Below are 19,020 nucleotides of genomic sequence, written 5' to 3'. Positions count from 1 at the left end.
AGCAAAGACGCAACAAACTCCTTCCCTGTCACTTGTTGACATGCACCTGTTTTTTGTTCACTTTTTGTTGGACTGACAGGCTGTGTTATCACAGTTGCGATAGCGCCAAGGTCGCGGAACAGCGTCACTCTGCAGGCTTATACAAACATGTGCATCCACGGAAAATATCCTATCCAATCCACTTTATTTATATAGCACATTTCAAAAAAACAATGTAAGTTTCACAAAGTGCTGCACAGAAGTTGAGTCATACATTCTAGGAGAGTCTGTAATATAAAACATTTAACTAAATATATAAAATAAATCAGAGAAAATAAAATAGATCACACAACTTATAAGCCAAAGAGTAAAAATGTGTTTTAAGACGTGATTTAAAACTCATTCAGCCATCCGAATAGCAAGAGGGATATTGTTTTAAAAGTTTTGGAGCCACAGCAGAAAATACCCGCCGCTGTACGGAGTGGTACACGGACGTAGGGAGAAGTACACAGCGCCAATAAACCTTAAAGGCACTGCCTTTGCGTGCCGGCCCAGTGAAAAAATATCTACGGCTTTTCACACACACAAGTGAATGCAATCTATACTTGGTCAACAGCCATACAGGTCACACTGAGGGTGGCCGTATAAACAACTTCAACACTGTTACAAATATGCGCCACACTGTGAACCCACACCAAACAAGAATGACAAACACATTTCGGGAGAACATCCGCACCGTAACACAACATAATCACAACAGAACAAATACCCAGAATCCCTTGCAGCACTAACGCTTCCGGGACGCTACAAAGACACTTTCTTTCCTCTCGTTCCAGCGCGGCACTTCGCTCTTCCAAAGCACAAACACTCGCTGTCCTGTTCCTTTTCCGTCTGTCTGCACCTCTGCCATTGTTAATGTGGTCATTAAAGCTATTATTGTAGCAATGTAGTTGTTAAACTTAAGGATTTTTGCCATTTTGTGTGTGAGAGGTCACCATAGTGACTTCCGAGAGCAGAGCATACAGAAGCTTGTTTGTGTTGTTTTGACTTTATTACATAGAAAGTTGATTCATCTGCCCCTTGTTATGTTTGTTTGATACATAGTAATTCCCCCCCCAAAATGGATTAACTGGCTGCAATATAAAGACAATATAACATACATCCATAAACGTGGATGCATATGCAAAAGTGCAATATATTTATCTGTACAGTAATCTATTTATTTATATCTGCACCTTATTGCTTTTTTTATCCTGCACTACCACGAGCTAATGCGACCAAATTTCGTTCTTATCTGCACTGTAAAGTTCAAATTTGAATGACAATAAAAAGGAAGTCTAGTCTAGTACTGCATAGCACTTTATATAGTGTTCAAAGTGTACAAACCTTTACTAAAATAAGGAGTCATTGCATTCGGTCTCCCGTAGAGGGGCGGGGGTTACCCACATATGCGGTCCTCTCCAAGGTTTCTCATAGTCATTCACATCGACGTCCCACTGGGGTGAGTTTTTCCTTGCCCTTATGTGGGCTTTGTACCGAGGATGTCGTTGTGGCTTGTGCAGCCCTTTGAGACACTTGTGATTTAGGGCTGTATAAATAAACATTGATTGATTGACTCTTGTCGAGGCTAAAACACATTAAGCATATTTACATTGTTTCTTATGGGGAACTCTAATTCACTATATGAACTTTTCTATTCACAAACCATGTTCAAGAACTAGAGATGTCCGATAATGGCTTTTTTGCCGATATTGTCCAACTCTTAATTACCGATTCCGATATCAAGCGATACCGATATATACAGTTGTGGAATTAACACATTATTATGCCTAATTGTGTTGTGATGCCCCGCTGGATGCATTAAACAATGTAACTTTACCATGAATTGATTAATGTGGACCCCGACTTAAACAAGTTGAAAAACTTATTGGGGTGTTACCATTTAGTGGTCAATTGTAGGGAATATGTACTGTACTGTGCAATCTACTCATACAAGTTTCAATCAATCGTTCAAAAACAAGGTTTTCCAAAATAAGAGAACAACTTCAACTCCAGTTATGGAAAACTAATGCCAACATGGCACTGCCATATTTATTATTGAAGTCACAAAGTCATACATGCCAACCCTCCCGGATTTTCCGGGAGACTCCCGAAATTCAGCGCCTCTCCCGAAAACCTCCCGGGACAAATTTTCTCCCGAAAATCTCCCGAAATTCAGGCGGACCTGAGTGACGTGTTGACAGCCTGTTCACACGTCCGCTTTCCCACAATATAAACAGCTAATGATGGAGGGCGAGTTCTTGGTTTCTTATGTGGGTTTATTGTTAGGCAGTTTCATTAACGTCCTCCCAGCGCGGTAACAACACACAACAACAGCAGTCAAGTTTTCGTCTACCGTAAAGCAGTTCGTCTGCCGTAAACAGCAATGTTGTGACACTTTTAAATAGGACAATACTGCCATCTACTGTACATGCATATGTGACCCACCCATAATGTGTCACATTTTTGTGTTGATTTATTTATTTTATTTTGTGGTTTGAATTCGTTTTTGGAGCTGTCATTACACATTTATCAGTATTCACATTGGTCAGTAGGGGGCAGTAGGGCGTTTCTTCCCAATTGAATGCTATCACCTGCAGACCGGAAGTGTCTTGTCATTCTGATGAGCGCGACCAGTCTTTGAACAATTGAAACGTCCTGTGTGCTTTTTCCTCCTGTATAACAGGTTAGTTTTGGTGAATCAACTCACTGAATAATATCCATGTGATCTTTATAAGTTTAAGTACACATTCTGATGGTGGAGCCTAACTCTAAAGTGTTTGTGAGTTGTAGTTTGTATTTGTGAATGAATCCAGTGCACAGCTGCAGTAATCAATACAAAAAGGCGAAGTGAGTGCGCAATGTTTATATAGGAACTTCTGATCCTAATTCAGACTCCCAAATTAGAGCTCCCGTTTTCTTATTGATTTTATAATGTATATTTGTATAATGTGTGTGTTCTGAAATAGTGACAGAGAATAGAACAAGGATGGACAATTCAACCCTTAACTCAACAATGAGTAGATGAGTGTTATGTGTGTGTATATGTGTAAATAAATTAACACTGAAATTCAAGTATATCTTTTATTTATTTATTTATATGTATATATATATATATATATATATATATATATATATATATAGCTAGAATTCACTGAAAGTCAAGTATTTCTTATATATATATATATCTTAACCACACCCTCCGACCCACCCCCAACCACGCCCCCCACCCCCACCCCCCACCTCCCGAAATCGGAGGTCTCAAGGTTGGCAAGTATACACAAAGTGCATTATTTTTTTTAACATGCCTCAAAACAGCAGCTTGGAATTTGGGACATGCTCTCCCTGAGATAATCCTAATACCCACTACAACTATGGGAAATACTATACTTTGACTTTCACAAAGTGCATTATTGTTTTTAAACATTCCTCAAAACAACAGCTACAAAAACAATGAAGGCACACAGCTTCAGTCCAGAGTATACTTGCCAATTTTGACACTTCCGAATTCGGGAGATGGGGGGGGTTGGTGGTAGCGGGGGGTGTATATTGTAGCGTCCCGGAAGAGTTAGCGCTGCAAGGGGTTCTGGGTATTTGTTCTGTTGTGTTTATGTTGTGTTACGGTGCGGATGTTCTCCCAAAATGTGTTTGTCATTCTTGTTTGGTGTGGGTTCACAGTGTGGCGCATATTTGTAACAGTGTTAAAGTTGTTTATACGGCCACCCTCAGTGTGACCTGTATGGCTGTTGACCAAGTATGGATGCATTCACTTATGTGTGTGTAGAAGCCGCATATATTATGTGGCTGTGCTGGCACAATGTTTGTATGGAGGAAAAGCGGACGTGATGACAGGTTGTAGAGGACGCTAAAGGCAGTGCCTTTAAGGCACGCCCCCAATAATGTTGTCCGGGTGGAAATCGGGAGAAATTCGGGATAATGGGGGGGACACTGAAATTCTGGAGTCTCCCGGGAATATCGGGAGGTTGAAACTGATACCGATAATTTCCGATATTACATTTTAAAGCATTTATCGGCCGATATCATCGGACATCTCTATAAAGAACCAATTAAATTCATGAATCTGAGGTTCCACTGTACTATCAATACTACTACACTATTGGTCATTGGCACCCTAACAGTCAGGAAACAGATCCTGTTCTGGGTCTATCCTAGATTTAGAAAAATGTAGGGTACAGCCTAGCCTGCAAGACAGAGAAACCATGTGTGTTGCCACCAATGGCAAAGTTAAAGGTGTGTTTTGGTGTTACACGCCATTTTGCAACTTTAACTAAGTTTTTTCAAGGCTCCCCCAGAAAAAAAAAAACATCTACCGTATTTTCCGCACTATAAGGCGCACCTAAAAACCTCTAATTTTCTCAAAAGCTGACAGTGCGCCTTATAATCCGGTGCGCCTTATATATGGACCAATATTGAGCCACAACAGGTCTCGCAACTACGGGATGCATAACGTAACCCCAGCCTCTACTGTAGCATCTATTCTATGCGCCTTATAATGCGGTGCGCCTTATATATGAACAAAGTTTTAAAATAGGCCATTCATTGAAGGTGCGCCTTATAATCCGGTGCGCCTTATAGTGCAGAAAATACGGTATATTATACTATCAACAATGTTGCAAATGAAGCAATGACAATGATGTAAAATTAAGGAATTCGTCAATACAAGACTGCTACAATACAATACAAACATTTGACACAGAATCATATAGACATACCTGCTGCCAAATTGAAGGTCCTGCCTTTTACTGAGGCTTGAACAGGAGAAAACCAGTTTAACATGGAACCCACCAAAGGTAGCTGTCTCAACACACCCTAAAAAGACAAGGATTTCAATTGTCGTCAAAAAGTAAGCCATTATACTGGGGAACAAATAAAAACATGTTATTGCTTTGATACCACAATGGAAGTATATTAATTATTTCACTGAATCAAAATGATGTAAATGTTTTCTTTATCTTAATGAGCATGCAACAGTGTGTGTTTTAAGGCTTTTTGCAGCATTACTTATGTAATACATATACAGTGTTGGGACTAACGCGTTACAAAGTAACGCGTTACTTTAACGCCGTTAGTTTCGGCGGTAACTAGTAATCTAACGCGTTATTTTTTTTAAATTCAGTAATTTAGTTACCATTACTACATGATGCGTTACTACATGATGCGTTACTACATCAAAAGTAACGTAAAATGATGCGTTACTACATCAAAAGTAACGTAAAATAACGCAGTATCGGCTAGAAACAGAAGCGCTGCGGTGTCGTTCTTCTGAATCTTCCTCTGTCACAAGCCGGAGAGAAGAAAAGAGGCGCGGTCTATGTGTGTGTGGGTGTGGGTGTGGGGAGGCACACAATAAGTGATCCGCGGTTTGATATATGAAACAAAAAAAAAAAGTTGTTGTCACGTTCAGTCCACACACAGCGTGGTCATGGCGAGCGGAGTAACGGAGGAGCTTGAACGCCCCCGCCATTGAATCGGTGTGTTTATAGGTGCAGACTCGGTTGTGCAAAACGAGGGTTTTAAACACATGCTGAACGTGCTTGAACCACGTTACGACATCCTGTCGCGCACCCACTTCAGCAATAAGATTGTGCCAGATCTTTATGAGCAGGAGAAGAAAAAACTATCCGGAGCATCATCTGTTGCGCTCATGACAGACGGGTGGAAGTCCAGGGGAACTATACGCGCTCACTTCATCACAGCAGACTGGGAGATGAGAAGACACGCCCCCTCTACGAGAGTCGCCTTGCGCAGGTACTGACACAAGCAGTGGAGGAATGGAAGATAAAGATATCCCAGTCACACGTGATAATGCCAAAAATCAAATAATTACAGAGAGTGAGGCAGGACTGGGACCACAGATAGGTGCTTTGCACATGTAGTGAATTTGGCATCACAGAAGGGAATCTCAGTCAATAGGATGGAGGGCCTCTTTGGGAGGATCAGGAAGGTTTCCTACTTCCACCCAAGCACAACAGCTGCTCATGTGCTTAAGACAAAGCAAGAAATGCTAAAGCTGCCTGCTCATACATGATGTCCCAACGAGGTGGAACTCCACTTATGATATGTTGGAGCAGCAGGCAGCTATATACTCTGCATTGACCCACAACACCCTGAAGACAAATGTCACCCTGTCTGATGATGATGTGAGAGTGGCAGATGAGGTCCTCCAGGTGGTTAAACCCCTCAAAAGTGTTCCATCTCTACTGAGCACTGAAACTTCACCATCTGTGTCAATGATCCTGCCACTGAAAACAAGTATTCTAAAATCCATGGCTCCAAGTGTGGAAGACAGCAGCATCACTCCAGATGTCAGGCTTTATTTCACTACCTATGTTTCAAGGAAGATGATGTTTCTTCTTATGTTGCACTTAAACTTGTTTTTTATTAATGGTCATTGGTCCAAGTTTAAAGAACGGAGGAATGCCTTTTTATGTTGCACTGTTTTTCATTAATTATGTTAAAAGGAAAATAAAAATGCATGTCAAGTTGATCAACAGATTGTATTATTCTCCAGTGCAATAACAGTACTGAAATGAAGGCAAAAAGGGCATTAATGGGAGCTTTAAAAAAAAGAAGAAAAAAAGAAGTAACTAAATAGTTACTTTTCACAGTAACGCATTACTTTTTGGTGTAAGTAACTGAGTTAGTAACTGAGTTACTTTTGAAATAAAGTAACTAGTAACTGTAACTAGTTACTGGTTTTCAGTAACTAACCCAACACTGTACATATATGTGAAGTGAAGTGAAGTGAAGTATATTTATAAAGCGCTTTTCTCTCGTGACTCAAAGCGCTTAACATAGTGAAACCCAATATCTAAGTTACATTTAAACCAGTGTGGGTGGCACTGGGAGCAGGTGGGTAAAGTGTCTTGCCCAAGGACACAACGGTAGTGACTAGGATGGCGGAAGTGAGGATCGAACCTGCAACCCTCAAGTTGCTGGCACGGCCACTCTACCAACCGAGAGCTATACCGCCATATATAATGCAACTCTAGTAATCAAAAAAGTAATACAAATGATTTGGATACATCATCCCTTGTTTTGCGTTTGGTTGCATACATTGCACTTAGGGCAGGGGTCGGCAACCTTTACCAGTCAAAGAGCCATTTTGACCAGTTTCACAAATTATAGAAAACAATGGGAACCGCAAAAAATTTTTAAATTTTAAATGAAATATCACTGCATACAAAGATTTTTTTTTTAATTTGTGCTATGTATAATTCAGGGGTCTCAGACACGCTGCCCACACCTTTTTATGGAATATTTAAGCTGGTGCGGCATGCGGGATTTAAATGAATAGCGCTTGTCAACATCATGCGTGCCGTGATGGTACAGCATATAGCGCCCACTACAACCAGCGTGCCTGATTAGCCACTTGTTGTATGGGGCTTCCGCTTGCTCACGTAGGTGACAGCAAGGCATACTTGGTCAACAACCACACAGGTTACACTGACGGTGGCGGTATACAAAAAACTTTAACACTCTTACTAATAATGCGCCACACTGTGAACCCACACCAAACAAGGATGGCAAACACATTTCGGGAGAACATCTGCACCGTAACACAACATAAACACAACAGGACAAATACCCAGAATCCCATGCAGCCCTAACTCTTCCGGGATGCATTATACACCCCCGCTACCAAACCCCGCCCACCTCAACCGACGCACAGAGAGAGAAGGGGGGGGGGGGGGGGGTTGATGTGTGAGGGAGCAGGCTTGGGGCGGGGACGGGGTTTGGTGGTAGCAGGGGTGTATAATGTAGCCCGGAAGAGTCAGGGCTGCATGGGATTCTGCTCATTGCTATTTTTATGTTTTTGTGCATTATTTGTTGCCGTCATCATTAAACGAACAGGTTACTCATCAGTTACTCAGTACTTTTTCACAACATACTTTTTACTTTTACTCAAGTAAATATTTGGGTGACTACTCCTTACTTTTACTTGAGTAATAAATCTCTAAGGTAACAGTACTCTTACTTGAGTACAATTTCTGGCTACTCTACCCACCTCCGATGTCAAAGGATAATTTTCTCCAAAAAACGTGTTTTTTGTTAATATTTTTGGGTGGTCTAAGAGAGGATTTGCACAGTATCTTACGAGAAAAATTAATTTGGTTTTTGAACGATTTTGTTTTCAGCCGACCTTCTCAAACACAAAAACAGAGCTACCGCCAACATATATCACCTCGATAACCAGAAATTATGGAGGGGGAGAAAAAAATGGACAAATTTAGAATCAGTGACAAAAATGTACCATAAGACAGGTGTAACATCTCAGACACAACATTTTAAGTTGTCACGTGTATCAAAGCGATAACATTTTCCAAAATATGATTTCACCACGCACCTCTTCCATGAGTTTCTCCTCATTGGCTTTCACCAGCTCCTGCTCTGCTTCCTGTATGCCTTTCCTCACCACCTCGGTCATGTTCTCCAGAAGCTGCATTGGAAATAATGTAGAACGCCACCATGTAAATGATAAAAACGCTAATTATATTTAAACAGTAAATTAATATATCATGTATATCAGGTAGGGGTGTAACGGTACGTGTATTTGTATTGAACCGTTTCGGTACGGGGGTTTCGGTTCGGTTCGGAGGTGTACCGAACGAGTTTCCACACGGACATATTAAGTAGCGTAACGCACGTTGTGTAAACAATGCACACTGAGGCACAACACACGGCATGCTAGCAGCGACCGGGCTACTACAACATGTAAAAGCCAGAGCTGGAAGACCCTCCTGCCTCATACTTGCCAACCTTGAGACCTCCGATTTCGGGAGGTGGGGGGCGTGGTCGGGGGTGGGGCGGGGGGCGTGGTTGGGGGCGTGGTTAAGATATATATATATAAGAAATACTTGACTTTCAGTGAATTCTAGCTATATATATATATATATATATATATATATAAAAAAAAATACTTGAATTTCAGTGTTCATTTATTTACACATATACACACACATAACACTCATCTACTCATTGTTGAGTTAAGAGTTGAATTGTCCATCCTTGTTCTATTCTCTGTCACTATTTCAGAACACACACATTATACAAATATACATTATAAAATCAATAAGAAAACGGGAGCTCTAATTTGGGAGTCTGAATTAGGATCAGAAGTTCCTATATAAACATTGCGCACTCACGTCGCCTTTTTGTATTGATTACTGCAGCTGTGCATTGGATTCATTCACAAATACAAACTACAACTCACAAACACTTTAGAGTTAGGCTCCACCATCAGAATGTGTACTTAAACTTATAAAGATCACATGGATATTATTCAGTGAGTTGATTCACCAAAACTAACCTGTTATACAGGAGGAAAAAAGCACACAGGACGTTTCAATTGTTCACAGACTGGTCGCGCTCATCAGAATGACAAGACACTTCCGGTCTGCAGGTGATAGCATTCAATTGGGAAGAAACGCCCTACTGCCCCCTACTGACCAATGTGAATACTGATAAATCTGTAATGACAGCTCCAAAAACGAATTCAAACCACAAAATAAAATAAATAAATCAACACAAAAATGTGACACATTATGGGTGGGTCACATATGCATGTACAGTAGATGGCAGTATTGTCCTGTTTAAAAGTGTCACAACATGCTGTTTACGGCAATGTGGTGAACAGGCTGTCAACACGTCACTCAGGTCCGCATGGAGCTGGAGGGGGCGTGGCCTCCAGCTCCGCCTGAATTTCGGGAGATTTTCGGGAGAAAATTTGTCCCGGGAGGTTTTCGGGAGAGGCGCTGAATTTCGGGAGTCTCCCGGAAAATCCGGGAGGGTTGGCAAGTATGTCCTGCCTCGTTAAGATCTCCCGTTTGGGAACACTTTGGCTGCGCGATACAACAATGGAAGACGGAGGTTTGCCGACAACACGTCAAACATGCTAACCCATTTGAAGCGTCACCACCGCATTCAAGCAGCCTCTCCTCGGCGAGTCAGGCAGGGCTAAAGCAATAACAAATGTTTTTATAGCAGCAGATTTAAGACCATATTGCATTAGAAACTAGATTTTGACCCACTTCTATGGTGGAAGAACAATGAGCCCATATATCCTCTTACTGCCAAGTTAACCAGGCTGGGGAAGGGGAAGAAAAGTTAATCTGAGGCTGAGTTGACTTGAAACTGTTTAATGTTGCACTTTTTATATGTAGAAGAAAAGTTTTGTAATTTAATTTAATCTGAGCAACAATTTGAGGCAGTTTAATGTTGATTAACGTGGACCCCGACTTAAACAAGTTGAAAAACTTATTGGGGTGTTACCATTTAGTGGTCAATTGTACGGAATATGTACTGTACTGTGCAATCTACTAATAAAAGTCTCAATCAATCAATCAAAAAAAGCACTTTATATGTAGAAAGGGTTTGTTAAGAAACCATTCTGAGCCTTATCTTATTTAGTTTTTATTTTATATATGTTGACCACATGAACCCTGGCAATGGACCTTGTGTGTATATGTATGTTATGCCATTGTTTACAAATTTGGTAAATAAATAACCAAAAAATGTATATTTTGTTGTTTTCTTACTGTACCGAAAATGAACCGAACCAAAATTTTTGTGTACTGTTACACCCCTAATGTCAGGTAAAGATTCCATCTATCCATCCATCCATCCATTTTCTACCGCTTGTCCCTTTTGGGGTCGCGGGGGTTGCTGGAGCAGCTGAGATTCCATCTACCGTATTTTTCGGATAATAAATCGCAGTTTTTTTCATAGTTTGGCCAGGGGTGCGATTTATACTCTGGAGCGATTTATGTGTGAAATTATTAACACATTACCATAAAATATGTGGTGGATGGATCAAGAAATGATGAACCTATGGCTTACAAAGTGCTACATTAAGCATCTGGATGGCTTCTTTTAGAGCACGCAAAGCTCTGCTTGTGATGGATAGCATGCGAGCGCACATCACGCCACAGTTAAAAAATAAATTAAAAGTATTAAACTCCATACCTGCCGTCGTCCCCGGAGGCTTAACCAAAATAATCCAGCCACTTGACATCTACCTTTGGAGTTGTTGTTTAGAAGTGACACCAAGGGAGAAGATTTCATGGGATTTAGCGATCAGGAGTGACAGATTGTTTGGTAAACGTATAGCATGTTCTATATGTTATAGTTATTTGAATGACTCTTACCATAATATGTTACGTTAACATACCAGTTGGTTATTTATGCCTCATATAACGTACACTTATTCAGCCTGTTGTTCACTATTCTTTATTTATTTGAAATTGCCTCTCAAATGTCTATTGTTGGTGTTGGATTTTCTCAAACAAATTTCCCCCAAAAATGCGACTTATACTCTAGTGCAACTTATAAATGTTTTTTCCCTTCTTTATTATGCATTTTCGGCCGGTGCGACTTATACTCCGGAGCGACTTATAACCCGAAAAATACGGTAATATACCGAAAATATTGTATGATTACAAGAACATTTGAAAGAGAATATATTCCGCTGCACCCAAGTATTCAAATAATAGATTTGACATGCAACTTGCAGGGTTTACTATTAGGAATTGGTGTAACTGGAAAAAAATATCTACCGTATTTTTCGGACTATAAGTCGCAGTTTTTTTCATAGTTTGGCCGGGGGTGCGGCTTATACTCAGGAGCGACTTATGTGTGAAATCATTAACACATTAGCGTAAAATATCAAATAATATTATTTATCTCATTCACGTAAGAGAATAGACGTATAAGATTTCATGGGATTTGGCGATTAGGAGTGACAGATTGTTTGGTAAACGTATAGCATGTTCTATATGTTATAGTTATTTGAATGACTCTTACCATAATATGTTACGTTAACATACCAGTTGGTTATTTATGCCTCATATAACGTACACTTATTCAGCCTGTTGTCCACTATTCTTTATTTATTTTAAATTGCCTTTCAAATGTCTATTCTTGGTGTTGGCTTTTATCAAATACATTTCCCCCAAAAATGTGACTTATACTCCAGTGCGACTTATATATGTTTTTTTCCTTCTTTATTATGCATTTTCGGCCGTTGCGACTTATACTCCGGAGCGACTTATACTCAGAAAAATACGGTATATATGTTTTTTTTTTTACATTTGTATTTCCATCCATCCATTTTCTTCCGCTTATCCGAGGTCGGGTCGCGGGGGCAGCAGCCTAAGCAGGAAAGCCCAGACTTCCCTCTCCCCAGCCACTTCGTCCAGCTCTTCCCGTGGGACCCCGAGGCGTTCCCAGGCCAGCCGGGAGACATAGTCTTCCCAGCGTGTCCTGGGTCTTCCCCGTGGCCTCCTACCGGTCGGACGTGCCCTAAACACCTCCCTAGGGAGGCGCTCGGGTGGCATCCTGACCAGATGCCCGAACCACCTCATCTGGCTCCTCTCCATGTGGAGGAGCAGCGGCTTTACTTTGAGCTCCCCCCGGATGGCAGAGCTTCTCACCCTATCTCTAAGGGAGAGCCCCGCCACCCGGCGGAGGAAACTCATTTCGGCCGCTTGTACCCGTGATCTTGTCCTTTCGGTCATAACCCAAAGCTCATGACCATAGGTGAGGATGGGAACGTAGATCGACCGGTAAATTGAGAGCTTTGCCTTCCGGCTCAGCTCCTTCTTCACCGCAACGGATCGATACAGCGTCCGCATTACTGAAGACGCCGCACCGATCCGCCTGTCGATCTCACGATCCACTCTTCCCTCACTCGTGAACAAGACTCCGAGGTACTTGAACTCCTCCACTTGGGGAAAGATCTCCTCCCCAACCCGGAGATGGCACTCCACCCTTTTCCGGGCGAGAACCATTTGTATTTCATCTGATGAAATGCACTTAATTTATATTACCTTCAAAAACTCGTTACAGTCGGCTGAATCTGCATTAATTTAGCAGTGAAATGCTACATGTGAGTCTAATAAGGACTAGCGATATAGAACATGGATGGATGTTCATGTACTGCCTTCATACTGGTCATTGGTCATCAAATATACTGTCAATGAGAATAGATGTACAAAATAAATAAATTACCCGTCCACTCTCTTCAATGTCTCGACCCAGGTTAGCTATTATATTTACAAGCTCTGCAACGTCAACGTCTTCAGCTACCATGCCTACGTAGATGGCACACTCTCTTCCCTCACCGTCAAGATCAGTGCCTAGGGGTGGAAAGGACATTTGGAAAAGTCAAATATTTATTTTACATTTGATTCTCAAACATGGAGGTGTACAAACCGGTGGAGAAAATGATATCAGTGTCCAGGTCTTGTAATTTCTTCAGCAGTTCAGAGGTGATTTTTTTCATTTCTTCCATTCTCCTGGTATCATCGATTCCCACAGCCTGTGATTCATACCTAAATAAAGACATATGTGTCATAGTGTTAAGTGACATAGCTTACCAAAAACAGAATGAAATGATGTGTTCATGAAAACAAAACCTTCAGGTAGATTATATTTTTAACGCAAAAAAATTAATAATTGCAAAGGACAGTGTCAATGCACTAATTTGCCATGTAACTTCGGCATCCACCTACTCAGTGGCCTAGTGGTTACAGTGTCCGCCCTGAGATCGGTAGGTTGTGAGTTCAAACCCCGGCCGAGTCATACCAAAGACTATAAAAACGGAACCCATTACCTCCCTGCTTGGCACTCAGCATCAAGGGTTGGAATTGGGGGTTAAATCACCAAAAATCATTTCCGGGCGCGACACCCTGCTGTCCACTGCTCCCCTCACCTCCCAGGGGGTGATCAAGGGGATGGGTCAAATGCAGAGGACAAATTTCACCACACCTAGTGTGTGTGTGTGACAATCATTGGTACTTTAACTTGGATTACTAGCAGTGCTGTCATGTTTTTTTCCTTAAAAACATCCACATGCAGAAATGATACAAAACCAAAAAACTACCATAGAAGGAAATACAGCAGGAAAATTCTGCACATTTTAAAATGCTGCAGTCACATATATAAGTCACAAAAAATATATTCCAATTGAAAAGAATACATAAAGACAGAACAATAAGATCATATGGACATTTTGCTTTATATGTATTATTTTACTTATTTTTTTGTCTGGTTTTGTATTTGTTTTGCATCATCCCGTGAGGTGTATATTACTTTTTTTTGTTCGGTTAGTACTTCATGAAGTTTTGCACTTGTTGTGTTTTTTTTGTTTGTTTTCATTATATTTGGATGCATTTGTTTGGTTTGTATGATATCCATTAAGTAAGACTACGTATTACATGCTAATAATGCTAATAAGTTTATTCACAATACCATATAACAATTACAATAGTAGCAGTGACGTGCAGTCACTAGAGGCAGGTGAGGCGGGGCCTCACCTGCCATCATGGAAAGAAAAAAAATGTAAAAAGAAAAAAAATTAATTAAATTGTTATATGTATCCAGTGATTATACTATACAGTTATTTTCCATTTAACTTCACCAGTTTTAGATTATTTTTATTCAAAATCGCTGAATTTTCACATTTGCCGTTCAAATACTGAGAAGAGACGATGCGGTGAACAGCAGTCAGTCGAGGCACGTCACTCAGTGCCTCAACATGGATTCCGGACTCGACTAACTGCTGGCCGGCTGTGCAGTGAGACTGTATTGCTATATGAATTATATCATACATTTCCATAGTTTAGTTAGCTGAGGTATATCATGTACAGTGTATTTTGTCAACAACTGTATGTGTGTAACGTATTTCTTGTGCTGAGCGATCATAAAACTGCTGCAAAAGACGCACTGGCTGAGGCTCCAGTAACCCCGCCTCCTGCACCCCTGCCGTAGAATTGTTATATCAACTAAAGCCCACACTTTCCACGTGCAAGATTGAATCTATTTAAAAAATGTATTTCATAAGAAGCCAAAAAGTGCAAAAACAATAATGTTGGTGTTGGAGGAGTTGTGAATGACTGCAGGGCCACAACATTAGGTACACCTGCAGACTGCAGGTGTATCTAATTCACAACTCCTCCAACACGAACATTATTGTTTTTGCACTTTTTGGCTTCTTATTAAATAACTTTTGTAACCTATTTTCATGGGCTTTTCTCTTTGTGATGTTAAGTTCCTGTTATGCGCTGTTATACAGTATATGCCTTGAGCTCTTATTTTGAAGGCGCTAAGAACGGAAGTGATGTGACATGGAGTGGAGCGGAAGTTTTTGAAAGAAGGTAAATAAAGTGGTCCTCGTGTAAACTGGAGCCTCCGTGTTTGTTATTTTGTAGTTTCATACAGTATAGGCGACATTTATAAACCCTCGGTTACACTTTTTTAAATAGATTCAGTCTTGCACGTGGAAAGTTTAAGTGAGGGCTTTAGTTGTGGACTTCATTTATAAGTAAAGGTAAGACCATAATAACGTTTTTTTAATTAAATGTGCTTTATTGTGTGCTACAGTTTGTATGTGTAAAGTTAAAGTTAAGTTAAAGTAGCAATGATTGTCACACACACACCAGGTGTAATGAAATTTGTCGTCTGCATTTGACCCATCCCTTGATCACCCCCTGGGAGGTGAGGGGAGCAGTGGGCAGCAGCGGCGCCGCTCCCGGGAATCATTTTTGGTGATTTAACCCCCAATTCCAAGCCTTGATGCTGAGTGCCAAGCAGGGAAGAATGCTGGTATGAGCTTTTAAACATAACCCGTTAACTGCTGCCAATCAAATGGTGAATAAGATACTCTTTAGGGTTCATATGTTTGTAAATCTGACTGTGATGAAGTCAGTGCCTCACCAGCCATCAACCTCACCGCACGTCACTGAATAGTAGTGAATATCCATTTAAGGATGGTGGTAAGTGAAAGGGTCCCCCAGATAAGCTCGAAGAAGCTTTTGGCAGGGGGTCCAGAGGACAGTATATGCATGGAATGCTGAAACATGGTGGCAAGCACACAAACGCTATATGATAAACCCAAGATAATAGTACTAAAGCAAGCATACACATACATACATACATACATTCATTCAACCACGCACAAGCCAACAGTAGTCTACCCCAAAAGAGGCATTAGAGATAGGTGGTTAATAGATAAGATTTCAGTTTCTTTTTGAAGTTGGAGGATGAATACAGCATCCTGAGGCTCTCATCAAGCCGGTTCCAAATCTTTGGTCCCCTGCATACAACATTTTGAGCAGTACAAGCCAGTACACGATGTTTACCTGATATCAGATGTAAGTTACGAGTATTGTGGGCATGCTGGGGACGATAGATAGGAACCAAGCTACAGAGCCTAAGATTCAGCCTGTGGATGACTTGATAGGTCAGACAAGCATTGTGATAAATATTGAACTCTGTCAGTCTTAAGCAGAGGTGGGTAGTAACGCGCTACATTTACTCCGTTACATCTACTTGAGTAACTTTTGGGATAAATTGTACTTCTAAGAGTAGTTTTAATGCAACATACTTTTACTTTTACTTAAGTATATTTATAGAGAAGGAACGCTACTTTTACTCCGCTACTTTTGTCCACATTCAGCTCGCTACTCGCTACTAATTTTTATCGATCTGTTAATGCACGCTTTGTTTGTTTTGGTCTGTCAGACAGACCATCAAAGTGCCTGCCTTACTGGTGATGTTTCACTTCGTTCCACCAATCAGATGCAGTCACTGGTGACGTTGGACCAATCAAACAGAGCCAGGTGGTCACATGACCTGACTTAAACAAGTTGAAAAACTTATTGGGGTGTTACCATTTAGTGGTCAATTGTACGGAATGTGTACTGTACTGTGAAATCTACTAATAAAAGTTCCAATCAATCAATCAAAAGTGTGAAGGAAAAAATATACTTATTTATTTCAACCGTGCATCCTGTCAAAAGCCTAAAGACTGATCGCACATGAGGACATTCCTGTCTTCACAATAAAAGTGCCGCTCCATCGCGCCTGCGCTTTCAAAATAAGAGTCTCCGAAAGCCAGCGCAAACAAGCTAGCAAGTTACGGAATTTGACGCTAATATATTTCTTGTAAAGTGTATAAAAACGAATATGGAAGCTGGACAAATAAGATGCCAAAAACCCACCACTTTCATGTGGTATTAGACAGAAAGGAGGAACTTTTCTTCTCCTCCATTTGAAAACGTGGACGTTATCAGCACTACTGTCTGATTACAATCAACGCAAGTCATCAGAATCAGGTAATACACCAACTTATATTCTAGTCTTCATGAAAGAAAGGAATCTATATGTTAAACATGCATGTATATTCATTAAAACATCTTTAACATGTAAACAAAAACAGCAAAATAAATACATATAAATGTATATGTGTATGTATATATATATATATATATATATATATATATATATATATATATATATATATGATATATGATATGAGTGTGTATGTTACTCATCAGTTACTCAGTACTTGAGTAGTTTTTTCACAACATACTTTTTACTTTTACTCAAGTAAATATTTGGGTGACTACTCCTTACTTTTACTTGAGTAATAAATCTCTAAAGTAACAGTACTCTTACTTGAGTACAATTTCTGGCTACTCTACCCATCTCTGGTCTTAAGAGATGATAATTATGGAATAGGTGTCGAGTAGGGGCATTAAACTTGGACCATGACAGGGCCCGTATGATTTTCTTTTGCATGGATTCTAATGTGTGAAGGTAGCTAGGGAAGGTGTTACACCAGATGACATTACAGTAGTTTAGATGTGGTTCAAAGAGAGTTTTGTATAGAGTAAGTAGAGCATAAAGAGGAGGATAATGACGAAGGTGAAAGAACAGGCCAACATATTTGGATCATTTCTTTCACAGGTGGCTAATGTGACATTTGAAATGTAGGTATTCGTCAATGATGTTGTTGAAGGGGGCAGGAAAATATAAGATTTTCTTCGTCCTGTTCCTTCTCAGGCATTGGTGTGTAAATCTGCGTTTAGTTGCTGAGGTTTAATTGTCTATTGATCAAAGAAGCACATCAATGAAGGAGATAAATAAAAAATTAATGAACATAAACACTGCAAGATCCAGAACAAAGCCAAAAGAAAAATGCTGTTAACATTGGCTATGTAATATATGGTTGCTCTATAAGCAAATATTATAGCCAAGTGTTTAACTAAAACAAATACAATTGTAACTTCCCATTCCGCCTCTTCAAAAATCAGCCAACTTAAATTTAGCCAGACAAACATCCTTCAGCTCTGGCTGCCCTGATATGCTGATGAATTTTTGTTTTGTACTGTGAATCTCCAGCATTTCTCTCATGCAGCTGTGTTTAGGTTTTGTGTGTTTGTGACCTTGCAGCAATTATATAAATGTAGAATTTTCCAGTCGCATTTGTCAGATGGTGTTTGGGTGGTTTTGGATTATTTCCGTGTTTGGAGCACTTGAAGGTTGCAGCACAGCTGCATCGTAGCTGACAATCAGGACAAAGGGCACTGACGAGAGAAGCGAGGGAACATAGTTCAAATACAAAGTAGACCCATTACTCCAATAGTTTTTGGCTTTTCAGAAATGGCTGTCTTTGGGTCTGTGCTTTACCACCATATTGTATGGCATATACTGTAAATATGTCTACTTCTGAAATAATTACAGAATTTTTCAGACTATAAATCACAGTTTTTTTCATAGTTTGGCCAGGGGTGCGACTTATACTCAGGAGTGACTTATGTGTGAAATTATTAACACATTAGCGTAAAATATCAAATAATATTATTTATCTCATTCATGTAAGAGACTAGACGTATAAGATTTCATGGGATTTAGCGATTAGATTGTTTGGTAAACGTATAGCATGTTCTATATGTTATAGTTATTTGAATGACTCTTACCATAATATGTTACGTTAACATACCAGTTGGTTATTTATGCCTCATATAACGTACACTTATTCAGCCTGTTGTTCACTATTCTTTATTTATTTTAAATTGCCTTTCAAATGTCTATTCTTGCTGTTGGCTTTTATCAAATACATTTCCCCCAAAAATGCGACTTATATGTGTTTTTTTCCTTCTTTACTATGCATTTTCGGCCGGTGCGACTTATACTCCG

At 40.1% G+C, this 19,020-nt stretch overlaps 1 protein-coding gene across 2 annotated transcripts in view; it reads right to left on the bottom strand.

The window, feature by feature from the left end:
* The window catches only part of pdxdc1 (pyridoxal-dependent decarboxylase domain containing 1), a 101,895-nt gene that overhangs the window by 8,700 nt on the left and 74,175 nt on the right, over positions 1-19,020 (bottom strand). For both annotated transcript variants that reach the window (XR_009816700.2, XM_061973822.2), the window contains exons 18-21: positions 13,252-13,370; positions 13,048-13,175; positions 8,387-8,479; positions 4,752-4,848 (exon numbers count right to left, since the gene is read on the bottom strand). Coding sequence is in view for 1 of the 2 variants with exons in the window: in XM_061973822.2 (XP_061829806.1) it covers positions 4,752-4,848; positions 8,387-8,479; positions 13,048-13,175; positions 13,252-13,370 (437 nt within the window). In the remaining variant the exon portion in view is untranslated. The remainder of the gene's footprint in view (positions 1-4,751; positions 4,849-8,386; positions 8,480-13,047; positions 13,176-13,251; positions 13,371-19,020) is intronic.

This window comes from Nerophis lumbriciformis, linkage group LG22 (assembly GCF_033978685.3).
Source record: "Nerophis lumbriciformis linkage group LG22, RoL_Nlum_v2.1, whole genome shotgun sequence".
In the NCBI taxonomy this organism is placed as follows: domain Eukaryota; kingdom Metazoa; phylum Chordata; class Actinopteri; order Syngnathiformes; family Syngnathidae; genus Nerophis; species Nerophis lumbriciformis.
Note: the sequence above shows the minus strand (reverse complement) of the source record. Positions and strands in the feature narration are given on the sequence as shown.